This window comes from Gymnoscopelus braueri (assembly GCF_963280865.1).
Source record: "Gymnoscopelus braueri genome assembly, chromosome: 8".
Classification (NCBI taxonomy): Eukaryota; Metazoa; Chordata; class Actinopteri; order Myctophiformes; family Myctophidae; genus Gymnoscopelus; species Gymnoscopelus braueri.
This window is the reverse complement of record NC_137609.1, coordinates 38,181,412-38,199,050: the sequence shown is the minus strand read 5'-3', so window position 1 is coordinate 38,199,050 and position 17,639 is coordinate 38,181,412. Positions and strand designations below refer to the sequence as shown.

Here is a 17,639-nt window from a genome sequence, read left to right as displayed (position 1 = left end):
CTTGGTGGCCATGCTGTAGAAGGAGAATTTGCCCATGTTTGTTTTATGGGTGGGTGTTACCAGATTGTTGTTTACGCTCCCTCTAGTTTCGTGACTGTGGGTGTCACTAACTTTTTGGAGGTATTTAGACAGATAGGGTATAGGGGGCATTTCGGGCAAATCTGCATTTACGATTTTGAAGACCAGTCCCATTTTTTGTTGTTTAACCCTGTCTTCCACCCTGAGCCAGCCTAGGCTGGCAAAGTGAGTGGGAGAGAGGTGGGTCATGGGCCCCAGTCCGAGAAGTAGTCGAATCAGTTTGAAGCTTAGTCTTCAGTGACACTGAGGTGTTGGAGTACCAAGAGGAGCAAGCATAGTCAAAAAGGGGCTGAATCAGGGCCCCTGAGAGGGTCCTGAGGGCTTGAGGGTTGACAAAAGAGGAAACCCATACATCTGGTTCTCTGGTTTACTCTTTTGACCACCTTTGTTGCCATGCTTTCACCTGTCAGGTATTTGTCAAGAATACATCCCAAATAGGTAATCTCTTCTTTGCTAGAGATGATTGTGTCATCGACTTTGACCTTGAAGTCATTTACCTTCATCTTACTGAGGGAATGTTTGGTCCCAAAAGTGTCACAGCTAATCAACTTTTTATTTGAAAATGCTTTTATATTATTATTGTCTCCGCCAGGCCGAAAGGCATGGCGAGAGAGTATGTTTTACCCCCCGTCCGTCCGTCCGTCCGTCCGTGTGTCCGTGTGTCCGTCCTTGTATGCGACCAGCTAATCTCCGCCACCGTTGGCCCGGTCGCTGTGAAACTGCACACACACACTCCCTGGATGTCCCAGCAGAACCTCTGCCCCACATTTTTCAGATCAGGCTGTCATAGCGCCACCATGAGGCCGACTTTTGCAAAACACATTCTTGGATATGACTCCTACAGATTTTCTCCAAATAACACGCAAATCAGTAAACAGTATCTCTATAGTCATGTGATCATCACGGATCTGTCCGATTTACCAGATTCCATCCTGATTGGCTAAGATTGGCTCCCAAAGTTTGCAGGATTGGATCATTTTGAACACAATGCCTCAAATCATGAACGAAGCATGCGATTTCCGTGACATTTTCCACGTAGATTCCCACTTGGCCCAGGAAGAAATGCCACTTGAAAACGTTCCTAACAGCCTCATGGTGGCGCTATAATAGGCCGATTCACGTTTTTCCCTATAACTGCACCGATCTGCGTGAAACTTTGCACGCACACTCCCCAGAGGCCAAGGAAAAACATCTGCCCTGCATTTTTCACATCTGCTTTTTATAGCGCCACCATGAGGCAGACTTTTGCAAAACACATTATTGGATATTACTCCTACAGATTTTCTACAAAAAACACGCAAATCGGTAGACAGTATCTCTATAGTCATGTGATCATCACGGATCTGTCCGATTTACCATATTCCATCCTGATTGGTTAAGATTGGCTTCCAAAGTTTGCAGGATTGGTTCATTTTGAACAAAATGCCTCAAATCATGAACGCAGCATCCGATTTCCGTGAAATTTTCCACAGAGATTCCCACTTGGCCCAGAAAGAAATGCCACCCTTTTCACATTGGCCTGTTATAGCGCCACCAGCAGGTCTAATTTAGCAAACCACATTTTTGGAACAAAATGCCTCAAATCATGAATGCAGTGTCCGATTGTCGTGCAAGGCCTAATAAGAAATGGCACCCTTTTCACATTGGCCTATTATAGCGCCACCAGGAGGCCACAATAATCTACCTGACCTGGCGGAGACCTGTGCTCCGAGGAGCACTTTTTCTAGTTTTAAAGTTGCAGATCACATAGCCAAACCACATATTTGATCAATAATGCCTCTGTCAAGTATTTTTCTCACCCCAAAAAACACCTATAAAGTTTTAAAGTTTTACACTAGTAGTTAAGGTGTTTAGCCCCACCCAGAAAAACTGCTCTCAGCAGGAAATGCCCCAAACAGGGTATTTCCTGTTTACAGGCTGTTTAATTCTTGAAACTGGGTGTCAAAATTAGTGACTGATTTCTAAGTATTAGAGAAACTAGTTTATTCCAGAATTCTAGAACATCTCAGTGATAAAGATATTATATTGTTGCTGTCAGGCAGAAACTTTGTATCTCTCCATATTTCAACCTTTTATGTTTTTTAGATTAATGCCCGACTTTGTCATACTACAGTGTCACATAAAAGTAGCTAAAATAGCTGATGTACAAGCTCACAATGAATTACATCACGATGTGTTGCGAGTTTGTAGATCTGCTATTTTGACTAGTTTTGGTGAAAGTGATAGTGGTTAAGTGTGTCTGTGGATTTTTATAAATATTGAACTAATGAAAAGTATTACTAAGAGCTTGTGAGTAAATAATAACTACACTGGATCCATTGGAACACAGTTTTTTTTCCCCCAGTTTCTGAAAGGTAACACTTTTGGACATACAAGGTTTTTCGCAGACAGCGACGATTATGGTTTATATGGCCCTCTTGCAGTTTATTGATACAATTACCAATGCAGTAGATTCCAACATAATGTGGGTCAGCACTCATTTGTCTCATCTTCTGTCTCATCTTTAATTCAAAAAATGTTTCTTATGGAACCATCCTCTCCTTTTGTAAAAAAAAATAAAATATATATATTCTATTTATGTACCAGTCAAACTATTTATGTACCAATTATTTTTTATAATTCTGTTTACTTTTTATTTTGATATTCATCAGTATGTTACGTGTCTATCTGAGGACTTCCACATCCCTTATTGTCGTACTACCTTAGACAGCTCTGTTGAAAACATCTCCATCCCTGCTAGTATTTAAAGCAAACTACAAAAATAAATCATATCCAAAAACCAGTAGCCAAATAGCTCTGTTAGGTATATAGATAATGATTATATGTATGCAGGTATGTAGTTAGGTATGTTGTCTCACTTGATGTATAACCTTTAAAATTTTATTGTGATTCTATAATTATAGAAGTTTTCTATAATGCCTCAGCTGGCTTCTAAACTTCTGCACAATATGTTTATTTATTCTTTGCAAATACATAAAATTCCAACTCAAAACATGTTCACTGTTCAGCCCAAACAGTCACAGATATGAAGACATGTATTCAACTAACACAATCTTAGGTCACTGAGACTATTTGCACTTGATGTGAATGTGTTGCGTTATTACTCAATATATGTCATCAATTGTATACTTTAGTTACACTGCAACAATAGTGCAATAAATGTATAAACAATTACCAATTTCAATGTAGTAAGTGTAGCAGGGGTACACAGGCAGTTAAATAGCTGGAGAAAATAATAATCAAGCAGAAACTCAGAGAAGGTACCTGTTATTTATTCATTGCAGGTTGTAATATTTTTTTGACAGGAAGTTAAGAACAGAGAACGGAAAGAAACTAAATCCCCCTATTGGCTCAAGCTATTTAATCATTCGATGTACTTCAGTCTGCCACACCCATGTCTCCTAATGCAGCGGGCACTGACGCAACCCAAGTGACAGGGAAACAGAAAGTTGCATCTTATCACTGTAACGTTTTTTTTGTTTTGTTGTCACTTACAATTACAGTACAGCTGTGGCAACGTTGCAGACAGTAACATTATTTTACTTAAAGCCTTCTCTACAGTGTGAAAATATAATAAGATCAAAAAGCCATAATAAAAGCAAAATGGCAAAAACTGTACAAATAACAACATAATGTTGCTAAATAGAATGAAAGTACAATTAAAGCTGCAATCTGTAATTTTAGTAATAATAGAGGTTGACCTGGCATAATGTAATATAACAGCGACATTACATAACATTACTTAATTGGGCAAGACTGACATCGAACTCTATATTTGGGCATGGCTTACATCATAGTAACATCACAGTGGGGATGTGGTACGATAACGTAAACCAGGAGAGGGTGGATACTGCGTGGAGAGCCTACTGTAGGTGAAAGCAGAGTGTGTGATAATACTGCCACCCCTATGGAAGCCACCTGGCACACGCTTGGTACTATTCAGATGTCTGTTGTGGAACTCTGGGATGAGGAAAGTGACAACAGGGCCATAGCGGCAAGATAACTGCAGGGTTGACAACAAGACTGTGCACGGGAGGCAGTCAGTGACATGTCAATGCAGATGTGCTAGTTATATTGTATTAACATACTCTTATCACAGGTTAAAATGACACGTTATGTATTAAAATAAGTTCCAGATTGCAGCTTTAAATGAAATTGTGTCAACCCAACCATAGATTATGACCTGGGTTTTGTCTGTCAGGACGTCCAGGATTCAGTTGCACAGGATGGTATAGGATCCTACATTTCAGAGCTTGGTGACAAGCTTGGAGATATTATTGAATACTGAACTCACATTTGATCTCACACACTCACATGTGTTCCTCAGTTCTTTTTCTTTTTACCCCCTTTTCTCCCCATTTTTTTTGTCGTTATGCCAATTGATTCCTCCCCACACACATTTCTGTGTTGTCACCACTGTTGTATCCTACCGACTCACCTGCCAGTGAGGAGCAAAGTGGTAAAATCCTCACTGTTAATTTAACTCTGAGATTATACACATGGAACCAAATGGATCCTTGCGTACACTCAAATCTTACAAGCAAATCTTTCCAGTGAGAAATTGGCAACTAAAGTAATCAAAAAAGTCAACCAAAGAACAACAATTTTTGTACAGGATTTCCTCACTGGTCAGTAGGAATACATTGAGAACTCTAGCAGGAGCATGCCAATGTCACTTCGACTATGCATGCACCTCATGGTACCATAGCACCACAAAGGCCTTAAAAACAAGGCTCCAGACATCCCAAAACAAACCGGTCAGGCTACTGCTTGGCCTCACACCTACAACTCATGTAACCCCTGCTCATTTTGCTAGGGTGGGATGGCTCGGGGTAGAGGACAGAGTACAGCAACTTGCAATGGGCCTGGGGTACAAGATACACTACACCACAAAGACACCCATGTACCTGTCAAACTACTTCAAAAACGTCAATGGCGTCCAAAATCACAACACCAGAGGGAGCTCCACAAATCACGTTCAACCCAGATTTGGCTCAAACAAGGGGTTAAATTTGTTATTGAAATAATGATAGCTGAACTCAATAACTGGCCGCTGTCTTAAGACTCTGCACCTGAGAGTATCTGGCTCATATCAATCTGCGCTAATTGATTTTTGCTGTATCCAACATGGCACTGGCAGCCATGTAAACAAACACACAATATCATTTACAGTTAAACAGTACCCTCAAGAATGATTTTGAAGACTTTTGCGGCGGGAACTATAAAATACAGTAATTGATTGATTGATTGAAATTTTTATTAGGCAAAAGAATGTAAAACAACACAGTTACATTTATGATGCTTTTGTCTAAAAGGTCCGGCCAAAAAAGTCCTTGCGGACTTGTTTCCGTTGGGGTCCTTGAATTAATTTCATAGACATATATAGTAGCAACCAAACAGTTCAAAAATCAACATGAAAATACAGATAATACAGAAAAAATACCACTATGTACAAAAAAAAGCATGAAAAAATAAAAAAATATGTACAAAAAAAGGGGGGGGGAAGCATGGAAAAATAAAAATTATATACAAAAAAAGCATGAGGAAATAAAAAATCACACCCTGTGTGAAGTGGGCGGTGTCTTGCTAGCTAATCACAATACTGAATGGAGTCAACCAATCATGTACAAAAGATAAATACATTTATTGAAACACTCTTTATGATGGACGAAACCATAACTTGAAAAAAACCAATTTTTGGTTTTTTTCAAGTTATGGTTTCTTATATAGGGCTATGCACATGTGTCATGTGACACTGGCCAATCACAGTCCTGAATAGACTGTGATTGGCCAATCACAGTGCAGGATAATTCTACAAATTTCCTGGGCCCAGATCACAGCGCAGGAAAATGTACATTTTTCCAAATCTCACTTATAGGGGCGGTTTCACCGCCCAAAAATATGTACAAAAAAGAGGAGGGGGGGGGGGTTGTCTGTCTACAGGGAAACTGGTACTAGCTCCTCTTTCGGCCTCCAGAAAGATGACTTTTTAGGGCTGTTTTGAATGAGCCCAGCGAACTGCATTTTTTGAGGGATGGGGTTAGACTATTCCATTCCTTGGTGGCTGTGCTATAGAAGGAGAATTTGCCCATTTGTTTTATGGGTGGGTGGTACCAGATTGTTGTTTACGCTCCCTCTAGTTTCGTGGCTGTGGGTGTCACTAACTTTTTCGAGGTATTTAGGTATAGGGGGCATTTCGGGCAAATCTGCATTTACAATTTTGAAGACCAGTCCCATTTTTTGTTGTTTAACCCTGTCTTCCACCCTGAGCCAGCCTAGGCTGGCAAAGTGAGTGGGAGAGAGGTGGGTCATGGGCCCCAGTCCGAGAAGTAGTCGAATCAGTTTGTTTTGGGAGGTTTTAAGCTTAGTCTTCAGTGACACTGAGGTGTTGGAGTACCAAGAGGAGCTAGCATAGTCAAAAAGGGGCTGAATCAGGGCCCCTGAGAGGGTCCTGAGGGCCTGAGGGTTGACAAAAGAGGAAACTCTGCCCATAAATCTGGTTCTCTGGTTTACTCCTTTCACCACCTTTGTTGCCATGCTTTCACCTGTCAGGTATTTGTCAAGAATACATCCCAAATAGGTAATCTCTTCTTTGCTAGTGATGATTGTGTCATCAACTTTGACCTTGAAGTCATTTACCTTCATTTTACTGAGGGAATGTTTGGTCCCAAATAGAATGGATTCAGTTTTCCCAAGGTGTAGTGACAGTATGTTATCGGTAAGCCAGGTACGGATTTTTTAGAGTTCAGAGCTGAGAGCTTCCTCAACTTGCAACTTGTCCTCACCCGAGATCAGGAGTGCCGAGTCATCAGCGAACAGGAACAGTTTGCAGTTACAGGCAGCATTCATGTCATTAATGTATAGAAGGAACAGAATAATGATTAATATACTGATCAACACTTCCTACCAATATGTTCCCAGTTGGACTACTTTCATCACTATATCCAATGCAATCCTTTTAAAATCAATCAAATCATTTGTTGTTACTTTTGGGTTAATATATACTGTATATACATTTATTTATTAAGTAGCCATGTAATCAATGATTAATGATAATGCTAAGGCATGCTAATCAATGGGGAGCCGGTCGTTATTGAGAAATAAAGCCCTTCTGTCTGGGTTTATTTCTCAAAGTTATCACAAATACACAACACAAAACTATCAAAGGTTACAAAACGGCAAAAAAAGACACAATAACATCTATGATATTAATACATTCGTGTTTTACTAGCTTTTAAAAGAAAATCTACTTTGTGTGTTTGATGTTGATAGGAAGTATTTTCCAAGCAGAAGGAGTTCTATAAAGAACAGTTCTCTTCATAATTTCTTTTCATGTACATCACCATAATATGGTGATGTACATGAACACGAACATGTACACTGGTTTATATTGTGAGTATAATACACACCATATTATGGTGTGTATTATACTCACAATATAAATCAGTTTATACTGTGCTAGTTTTTCCACAAGTCGTGTTATGCATTATTCCATATAACATTTTACATGAACAGAAGATTTGAATGTATCCTCCACAGTTAATTATAATCATTAAAGTATCTCACACGCTAAGACAGAATAATTGGTTTTCCGAATTTTCAATTTCAAGGTAATATCCTGACAGATCGCTGGATATTGTTGTGAGCAATTCACAACTGATACAAACTGATCTAAGGAGTAGATTATAGTGGCCCTCATTTATCAATGGAACGTAGAAACCAGTCTAAATTAAAGCCCAGGAATCATCTTACGACAGGGCTCATGTGTGATTTATCAAAGGGTCGTATCCTGACAATCATAGCGTGAGAATGGTGTGTTCTCACGGTGTGTTGATAAATCTGGCTACGATGGAATAAACTGGTGTAGCCTAAGCCTGTGTAACAGGGCGGTAAGAATGAAATAGCCAACTACGCCACCTAAGGAATTGCACCTTAGGAAATCATGATTCTAATCTAAATCTAGAAGTACACCTGTCCTGATTATACATATATTTAGGGATTAAAGGGATATTTCACTTTTAAAACAAAATTGGTCATTTTATCGTCTACTCAGGCCTTTGTGAGCCCCCAGACAGTTTTTAAGTTGCTCGATTCAGTATTTAGACATTTGATATTCATTTTATCAGACACGCCCCCTTCCTATACAAACCCATTGTAACTTCAAACTCCATTTTAACCATGTTAGATTCATCAAAAACACCCGTCCTTGGTTCTGGTGACTCACTCTGCCCCCCTAATACGCGAGGGGGCCGTGTTTTTTCAATTACTTTTTTCATTTATTTTAAATATTTTTTTTGAAAATTTAAAAAATACAATCCAATAAAAAAATAAAATAAAATAAATGAAAAACACGGCCCCCTCACGCATTAGGAGGGCAGGGTGAGTCACCAGAACCAAGGACGGGTGTTTTTGACGAATCTAACCTGGACATGGACATGAACGGTAGCATACAAAATAATACTGGGCAGATATAATCTAATGGACCAGGGTTTTGGGGCACAAGGACAGGGACATCCAACCCGGGGCAGGGGGAACCCCCACGAGCCAGGGCAACCACACGCACACACTCAAAAGCAAAGGGTGGTTTGTCCTGGCACACGGCGACGGGGGTCACCACCAACACCGGAGGGCACCATGCCCAGCCTCAGTCCCCAACTCTGGTCCTAACAAAAGAAACAAACACACATTTACACACTGAATTACAGATAACCATCAACATAGGTCACTTAAAATTAGCTGATAGCAATTAGAATCTCAAGTATCATAAGAGGTCACAGAGATGGTTGCTGGAGTAATGGGTCCCTTCAGCCAACACTGGATCCAGTTAACTTTCAGCCAAACAGTACTCATTGGAAGACCAGCAGTTTCAACCCAGCCAAAGCAGCAGCGCCGTCAGTCGCTAGAACAAAAACAGTTTAAGTTACTCTGGGTGTCAAAAGGCCGTGATTAATCGACACTATGAATGGGGAGGAATAGTTAACTTACCTGCCATACATGGCTAGCTAACCCAGACCAAAACCCCAGGTCAGTCCAACCAAGAAGGCATTTGCTCGGTGATTGTATTGTGATTGATTGTAGCACGCAAAATCTGAAACAAAACAAGTTCACAATACTAATTCTACAGCTCATGATCGCTTAAACAACAAGAAACAAACATACCTGCACTGGTGGTAACTGGTGAGAGCCAAAGCTCCAGCCCAACAGGCGAGCTTTGACAGAAGCCATGCTCAGGCTGATTTCCCTGCTGGCTTTACACAGCTGTCTCAATTACAGACAGGTGTCAGTTTTCCCCTTAATAGAGTGGGTGGAGACTATGAGTAGAGGTGGCTGTGGTATTATGTGATAATATGGAATGTTATTGGCTGTGATGCGGATGTGACGTCAGGGTTCATAGTGCATGCTAACGCGGAAGCAGCTAGTCTAGTAGCATTCTCAAGTAACCGGTGTTGTTCATTCATTGACCTGCTGTTGCTTAATAAATACTGTCCGTTACGTCGTTGTAAGAGCCTGCTTATTAAACAACTCGACATGGTGTCAGAACTGGGCAACTTGTAAACAGAGTTTAACAAAAAAAAAAAAAAGGAGCGAATCGTTTTGGTGCGGAGGAATGGGAGACGAGGAGGACATGGCTCGACCTAAGCCGACTGCTACGTTCACCATACAGCCTCCAGAACCTTTCGATTTTACCAAACCTCAAGAATGGGAGCGTTGGATCCGAAGATTCAATCGCTTTCGGCTTGCAAGCAACTTAAACGCAACGTCGGACGAACACCAGGTGAACACGTTAGTGTATTGTATGGGTGATGAAGCCGAAGATGTGCTAAGGGGGCTAACGCTAACTGAAGATGAGAGGAAGGATTACGCGTCTGTCAAGACAGGCTTGGATGCATTTTTTGTGCCTAAAAATAATGTAATCTACGAAAGAGCCAAGTTTAATCAGTGTGTGCAACAGCCGGGAGAAACGGTGGATTCCTTCATCACTACGTTGTATGGATTAGCTGAACATTGCAACTATGGACAGTTACAGAATGAGCTGATCCGCGACAGGTTAGTGGTTGGCCTGAGAAACGTCTCATTGTCTGAAAAGCTACAGCTAGACAGAGACCTAACCCTTCAAACTGCTATCACAAAGGCGAGGCAATCTGAAGAAGTTAGAAGACAACAGTCTGACTTAAGAGGGGAAAATGACAGTGCTAACAAGTGCTCCAATGTTGATGCTGTTCATGCTAAAAGCTACAGAAAGCCCAACTTTCCCTCTAAGTCTCAGCCACATACACAAGGCAAATATAAACCCAATGCATGGTCACAGCCTGATTCAAACGCCTGCAAAAGTTGTGGAAAAATGCCCTCACATGGAAAGTGGGAATGCCCTGCCAAAGATGCTGCGTGTCATAACTGTGGAAAAGGGGACATTATGGCAAGGTATGCAGAAGCAGTGCAAAATCTCTGAATGCTGTCACTACAGAGGATGAAGACAGATTTTTCTTAGGAGCTGTGGATGCTGGAAAAAAACCCTGGACAGTGCAGCTTCAAGTGAGACAGAAAAAGGTGTGCTTTAAAATTGACACTGGTGCTGATGTCACTGCCCTGCCAGCTGAGGTGTACCATGATATAACAGGGGGGCATGATGTGCAGCACCTGGCAGCGTCAACACGCCCATTGTTTGGGCCAGGTGGTAATGTGCTCTCTGTCCTGGGTGTAGCCAGAGAAACCCTGCGCAGAGGCAAAAAGACAGCCACAGAGGACATTTATGTTGTGGAAGGCCTGCACACTGCACTGTTGGGAAGGCCTGCCATAGAACAGCTTCAGCTTGTGTGCAGGGTCGACAGCATCACCATGGACACATTGAAACAACAGTATCCGAAGCTGTGTAGCGGCTTAGGTCTTGTTCAGAGGCCATACTCAATTAAATTGAAGCCAGAGGCTGTGCCGTTCTCTCTCCACACACCACGCAGAGTCCCTCTGCCGCTTATGGGAAATGTGCAAGAGGAGATAGACCGTATGGAGGAGATGGGCGTAATCACCAAGATTGAGGAGCCGACTGATTGGTGTGCCGGAATGGTGGTGGTTCCGAAGAAATCAGGTGCTGTTCGCATTTGTGTAGACTTCACAAAGATGAATGAAGCAGTGTGCAGAGAAAAATGTATCCTGCCTTCTGTCGAGCACACTCTGGGCATGCTAGCTGGTGCAACAGTATTCAGCAAATTAGATGCCAACATGGGCTTTTGGCAGATACCATTGACGAAAGCGTCTGCTAAATACACCACTTTCATCACGCCTTTTGGGCGCTACTATTTTAATCGCTTACCCTTTGGCATATCATCAGCCCCTGAGCACTTCCAAAGGATGATGGTGACCGAAGTGACCAGTGGCCTAGCGGGGGTGCTGTGTCACATGGATGACATACTGGTCTGGGGGAAGACACAGGAAGAGCATGATGAGCGGCTACATGCAGTGCTGCAGAAAGCACAAAAGGCCGGCATTACGCTTAACATGGACAAATGTGAGCTCACACGCCACACAGTCAGATTCCTGGGTCATGTGATTTCAGCAGATGGGGTGAAGCCAGATCCAGAGAAGACGAGAGCAGTACAGGAGATGGATGAACCTAAAAATGTCAGTGATCTCAGAAGTTTTCTGGGCATGATCAATCAGCTGGGACGCTTCGCTGAAAAAGACAAGGTGCTGCGTGACCTGCTGTCCAAGAAGAACCACTGGTACTGGGGGACAGAGCAGCAGGCAGCCTTTGATCAGTTAAAAACTTTCATCCACACCAGTGCTCACACTGTACAACCCAAACAGTGTACTGAAAATCTCTGCTGATGCCTCTTCTTTTGGCCTGGGGGCAGTCCTGTTGCAGAAGAGCGACGCCAAGTGGTCACCTGTGGCATATGCATCCAGGTCAATGACGCCAACGGAGCAGCGATATGCTCAACTGGAAAAGGAGGCACTGGCTGCAACATGGGCATCTGAACGGTTTGGCTGCTTCATCCTGGGCAGACCATTCGAACTGGAAACTGACCATAAGCCATTGGTGAGTCTGCTGGGAGGGAAAGCTTTGGATGACCTCCCACCAAGAATCCAAAGATTTAGGATGAGGCTCATGAGATATCAACCATGTCCCGGGCAAAAGCTTATGGATAGCCGACACCCTGTCTCGTGCTCTTCTGAGAGCCACGGGAACACACACAGAAACAAGCCTACTAGAGGACACCAATATCTATGTAGACTCTGTCATCAACAACTTACCTGTCAGTGGAGATTATCTGAGCAACCTACGTGAGCAGTTAAAGGCGGACAGCACATGCTCTGCACTGATGACGTACTGCAAAGACGGCTGGCCAGACAAAAGCCAACTGCAGGGGATGTTGAGACAGTACTGGGCCGAGAGAGCAGTGCTGACCGTGCATGATGGACTGCTATTGCGGGGCACAAGGCTCGTCATCCCATCAGCTTTAAGAGATGATGTTCTGCAGAGACTGCATGAGGGACACCTGGGGGTGACAAAGTGTAGGGGTCGAGCCAAGCAGACAGTATGGTGGCCAGGACTCAGCAGCCAGCTAAATGAGATGGTGCTAAAATGTAGGACCTGCATCCAGGAAAGGACGAATGTCAAAGAGCCGCTGATGCCAACTAAGATGCCAGACAGGCCTTGGCAAACCTTGGGAGCTGACTTGTTCACACTGAATAGCAAGACTTATCTACTAGTAGTAGATTATTTTTCAAGGTATGTGGAAATTGCACAGCTGTCACTCACGAGGTCCACAGATGTGGTGGTACACCTGAAGTCCATGTTTGCCCGTCATGGGATTTGTGAATGTCTTAAATCGGACAACGGGCCCCAGTTCTCAGGTAGCCACTTCAAAGCCTTTGCAGCAGATTGTGACTTTGAGCACATCACCAGCAGCCCCAGGTTTCCTCAGAGCAATGGGGAGGCGGAACGCGCTGTACAAACAGTAAAAAACCTGCTGACAAAGGCATCAGACCCATATCTTGCACTGCTGGCCTACAGAGCAACCCCTCTGCAGAACGGCTATAGCCCGGCTGAGCTGTTGATGGGACGCCGCCTTCGCACTACAGTTCCTGCCCTTCCAGCCCTATTAAATCCAGCTTTGCCTGACTACGCCGCGCTGGATGCCAAAGAACGGGAGAAGAGGAGTAACGACGCGAGATCCTTCGACAAGAGACATGGGGCGAGGAACCTGCAGCCACTAGTACCTGGGGAGGAGGTGTGGATCACCGATGCGAAAGTCCAGGGCACGGTGCTATCGCCACACAACACTCCTCGCTCTTATCTTGTCCAGGTGCCTCAGTGCACACTGAGGAGAAACCGGCATCACTTGGTGCCGCTGCAGACAAACAGTGGGGGATTCGACGTTGATGAGTCGGTGGGAGAAGATTCACCTACTCCAGAGCCAGCTCCACCAGAGACAACATCACCCAGCGGAGGGGGCCCCACAGAGACTGTGCGAACCAGGTCTGGGAGAGAGGTTAGACAACCACACAGACTTGACTTGTGATTGATTTGTTTTTAAAAAAAAAAAAAAAACAGAGAACTGATTTGTGACATGTAATATTGCAGTTATTATTGTGTAAAGAAAAAAAGAAAAAAAAGAAAAAGGAAATGTAAAAAAAAAAAAAAAAGAGAGTGAAATGTGATTGTGAAATTGGTATTACTGTTTACATTTGCCTGAAACTATAAGGTTTAAGTTTGGTAGAACACAGTCTGCTAAAGTAATGGTTCATAGTATCAGCGGCGGACTTAAGGATCTGGAGGCCCCAGGCGAACGGTAGTATGAGACCCCCTCCACAGATTATTTTTTAACAGAATAGATGTAATTTCCAGTATTCTGGTGCATTTTGGGAGTTTGATACTTTTATCAAACTTTACTAACATGGGATCCATTAAAAAGCTAAAAGTAGGGCTACAGAAATGTATTTTATTTTTTTCATGAGGCCCCCTAACTCTTGAGGCCCCAGGCGGTTGCCTAACCTTGCCTACAGTTAAGTCCGCCACTGAGTATGGTAATGTTTAAGATATATTATTTGTATTTTGCATGTTGCAATAGGGACAGGTCTTCCAGCAAAAAGGGCAGAATAAACCCCTTAAGACCTGCAGAGACAAAGGTGGTCTACCCTTTGTTCTCAGAAAGGGAGATGTGGTATTATGTGATAATATGGAATGTTATTGGCTGTGACGTCAGGGTTCATAGTGCATGCTAACGCGGAAGCAGCTAGTCTAGTAGCATTCTCAAGTAACCGGTGTTGTTCATTCATTGACCTGCTGTTGCTTAATAAATACTGTCCGTTACGTCGTTGTAAGAGCCTGCTTATTAAACAACTCGACAGTGGCATAGGAGAGAGAGAGACTATGGCTACGTTTAGACGAGGACGATCAGATCAGAAAACGACAAAGTGCTGTACCGTTGTCACTTTTTATTTCGCATCTACATGTAGACGCTCCAGTGAGTTCTAACGCTGTAGTGTGCATGCCAGGTGGCTAGGTGGCGGTGACGTGTCTTCTTCCTGTCAGCTGTTTGTTTGGATGCCATGTCCACTAATTATAAGCGACTTTAGGCTTGTCTCTAAAGTGTAGTTGCTTATTTGGACTTGTTTCCTAATGTTGTTTAAACCAGTGGTTCTTAAACATCTTAATGTCAAATTATGTATTTGACCACAAACCCCCCCCCCTTCTGAAAATATTTTGTGTCAGGGGACGCCCATACAAGATTTGTGTTGTTAATATTGTTAACATGTTTAAAAAATGTTCCAGAATGACCTCTTTTTATTTTCTCAAGATTATTTTTTCTTCTTTCTTTTTTGAAAATAGCAGATCTACAAGCTCACACCGCGATGCATCGCAACGCGTTGTGAGCAGGTAGATCTGCTATTTTAAAATAGCCGTAGCCAAGTCGCTTCTTTTGAGTTTTCATAAACTTGGTTGCTTATTTCTCTCGCAGAATCTGGCAACACTGGTTAACACGTTTTTTTGCATGTTTACACGGAGACGCGAGGCGCAGCATATTCAAGGAATTCCACTCTGGAAGGAGGTTTCACTTTGTTGATTTTTCAAACCCTGATAACACCGTTCCCGTGTAAACGGACGGCACATCTGATACTTTATTTTGCTGTTTTCTGTAGAGACGGTCCTCGTGTAAACGGCACCTATGTCCACCCTGCTACACCTGCAAGACCTGAGACCAGACGAGAGATTTGAGCGGGCCATACGCTCAGGTCAAAGTGACGATAGATTGATAAATCTCGAAAGTGACTTTGATCTCGACGTACGCCCGTTTGTCGGTCTGCGCAAGCTTGATAAATGAGGGCCAGCTCCCTACAGCTCCAGATTCCCCAAAATAACAGGCCTATGACCCACACACCCAATCCACCACCATTCATGACCCGTCCTCACATCCAATCACCAACCATGGCGAGATATGCTCTGGACAGTGTTGAGTGGACATGCAGGACACGTGTGAACAAGTTAACATACTGTAGTTAACTGTCACAGACCATTTTTCTTATATAGTGTTTCTATAACCAATGTCTCAGAGACTTTTTGACATGCTAGTGGAGCCATTAAGCTATGTATTAGATTTATTGGAACATAATAATAAAAAATAATACTTATTATTGTTCTATGACAGTGGTGAAAAACCAGCAATGATGAGGTTTACTCACATTATTTTCCGCTATATCCCTGAGAGGTTGGTTTAGGGATATACCTAACCTTAATAATACACACAAACAGACTCAAGAATGAGAAATAGGTCAAAAGTCACGTCTCAAATTGTGGTGATGACCTTTGTAGTTGGTCCAGCTAGAAAATGCCAGGTAACAAGTTAGCATGTGATGTAGCAGTTTTGTTACATGGAATAGTCACAGACATAGTACCTACCCAGTCAGACATATGAACACAGCCAGCAGTATAAGACCAAGAATCTTTAGCATCCACAGCAGCATCCTCAGCATACTCAGCAGGTGATTAAACAGCACGCTCAGCATCCTCAGCAGTATATTACACAGCATCCCCGGCATCCCCAGCAGTATATCACACAGCATCCTCAGCATACTCAGCATCTCATTAAACAGAATGCTCAGCATGCTCAGCATCCTCAGCGGTATCTTTAGCATCCACAGCAGCATCCTCAGCATACTCAGCAGGTGATTAAACAGCACGCTCAGCATCCTCAGCAGTATATTACACAGCATCCCCGGCATCCCCAGAAGTATATCACACAGCATCCTCAGCATACTCAGCAGCTCATTAAACAGCATGCTCAGCATCCTCAGCGGTATAAGACCAAGACTCTTTAGCCTCCACAGCAGCATCCTCAGCATACTCAGCAGGTGATTAAACAGCACGCTCAGCATCCTCAGCAGTATATTACACAGCATCCCCGGCATCCCCAGCAGTATATCACACAGCATCCTCAGCATACTCAGCATCTCATTAAACAGAATGCTCAGCATGCTCAGCATCCTCAGCGGTATCTTTAGCATCCACAGCAGCATCCTCAGCATACTCAGCAGGTGATTAAACAGCACGCTCAGCATCCTCAGCAGTATATTACACAGCATCCCCGGCATCCCCAGCAGTATATCACACAGCATCCAGAGACACAGAGAAACAACTCTGAAAGGCCATGCTGCTTTAGAGTGCTGTCCTGCAACAGAAAGTATAGCTATTACAGTAGGTGTGTAGTGAGAGAAACAAGGCTAAATGTTCGGAATTCAGAGTAATATAGAAAAATGTGTTTGGCCTCCTGGTGGTGCTATAATAGGCCAATGTGAAATGGCTGGCATTTCTTCCTCTGCACGGAATTTTCACGGCAATCGGACGCTGCGTTTATGATTTGAGGCATTGTTCAAAACGAGCCACTCCTGCAAACTCTAGATGCCAATATTAGCCAATCAGGATGGAATATGATAAATCGGACAGATCCGTCTTGATCACATGACTGTAGAGATAATGTGTACCGATTTGTGTGATGTTTGGACAAAATCTGTAGGAGTAATATCAAAACATTTGTTTTGCAAAATTCGGCCTACTGGTGGTGCTATAAGAGGACAATGTGAAAAGGGTGGCATTTCTTCCTCGGCCTAGTGGGAATGTTCATGTAAAGTTTCGCGGCAATCAGACGCTGCGTTCATGATTTGAGGCATTTAGTTCAATGTGTTTACAAAAAATCACACCCAGTGTGAAGTGGGTGGTGTGGTCATCACAGTGATCATCACAGTGATGGAAGCTCACTTCAAAAAACAAATGGATTTTTTGAAGTGCATAGTCCTATTTATAGGTTATTAATGTCATCATGTGTCTCGCTAGCCAATCACAGTGCTGAATAGAGTCAGCCAATAGAGTCAGCCAATCACAGTACAGCTAGGGGTGTACTAATGAGCCAATCACAGTACAGAGAATGAGGTGTCCCAACCCCACTTATAGGGGCGGCTACACCACCCAAAAATGACCTCCTGGAGGCACTGTAAAAGGCTGATGTTAAAAATCCAGTCAAACAGTCTAGGTGGACTGGTAACCAATGAGCATGAAAGTAACTGTA

The 17,639-nt window shown here is 43.0% G+C and overlaps 1 protein-coding gene across 17 annotated transcripts in view; it reads right to left on the bottom strand.

The window, feature by feature from the left end:
- The window catches only part of ncam1a (neural cell adhesion molecule 1a), a 510,009-nt gene that overhangs the window by 439,432 nt on the left and 52,938 nt on the right, over window positions 1–17,639 (bottom strand). The window contains exons 37-39 of one of the 17 annotated variants that reach the window (XM_080436533.1): window positions 15,977–16,745; window positions 9,064–9,166; window positions 8,434–8,977 (exon numbers count right to left, since the gene is read on the bottom strand). The exons of 15 other annotated variants lie outside the window; for them this stretch is intronic. In XM_080436533.1, coding sequence (XP_080292659.1) covers window positions 8,945–8,977; window positions 9,064–9,166; window positions 15,977–16,745 — 905 coding nt within the window. In that variant the 3' untranslated portion in view covers window positions 8,434–8,944. Of the gene's footprint in view, window positions 1–8,433; window positions 8,978–9,063; window positions 9,167–15,976; window positions 16,746–17,639 lie in introns of those variants that run through there. One more of the 17 variants, XM_080436539.1, reaches the window with a different exon arrangement.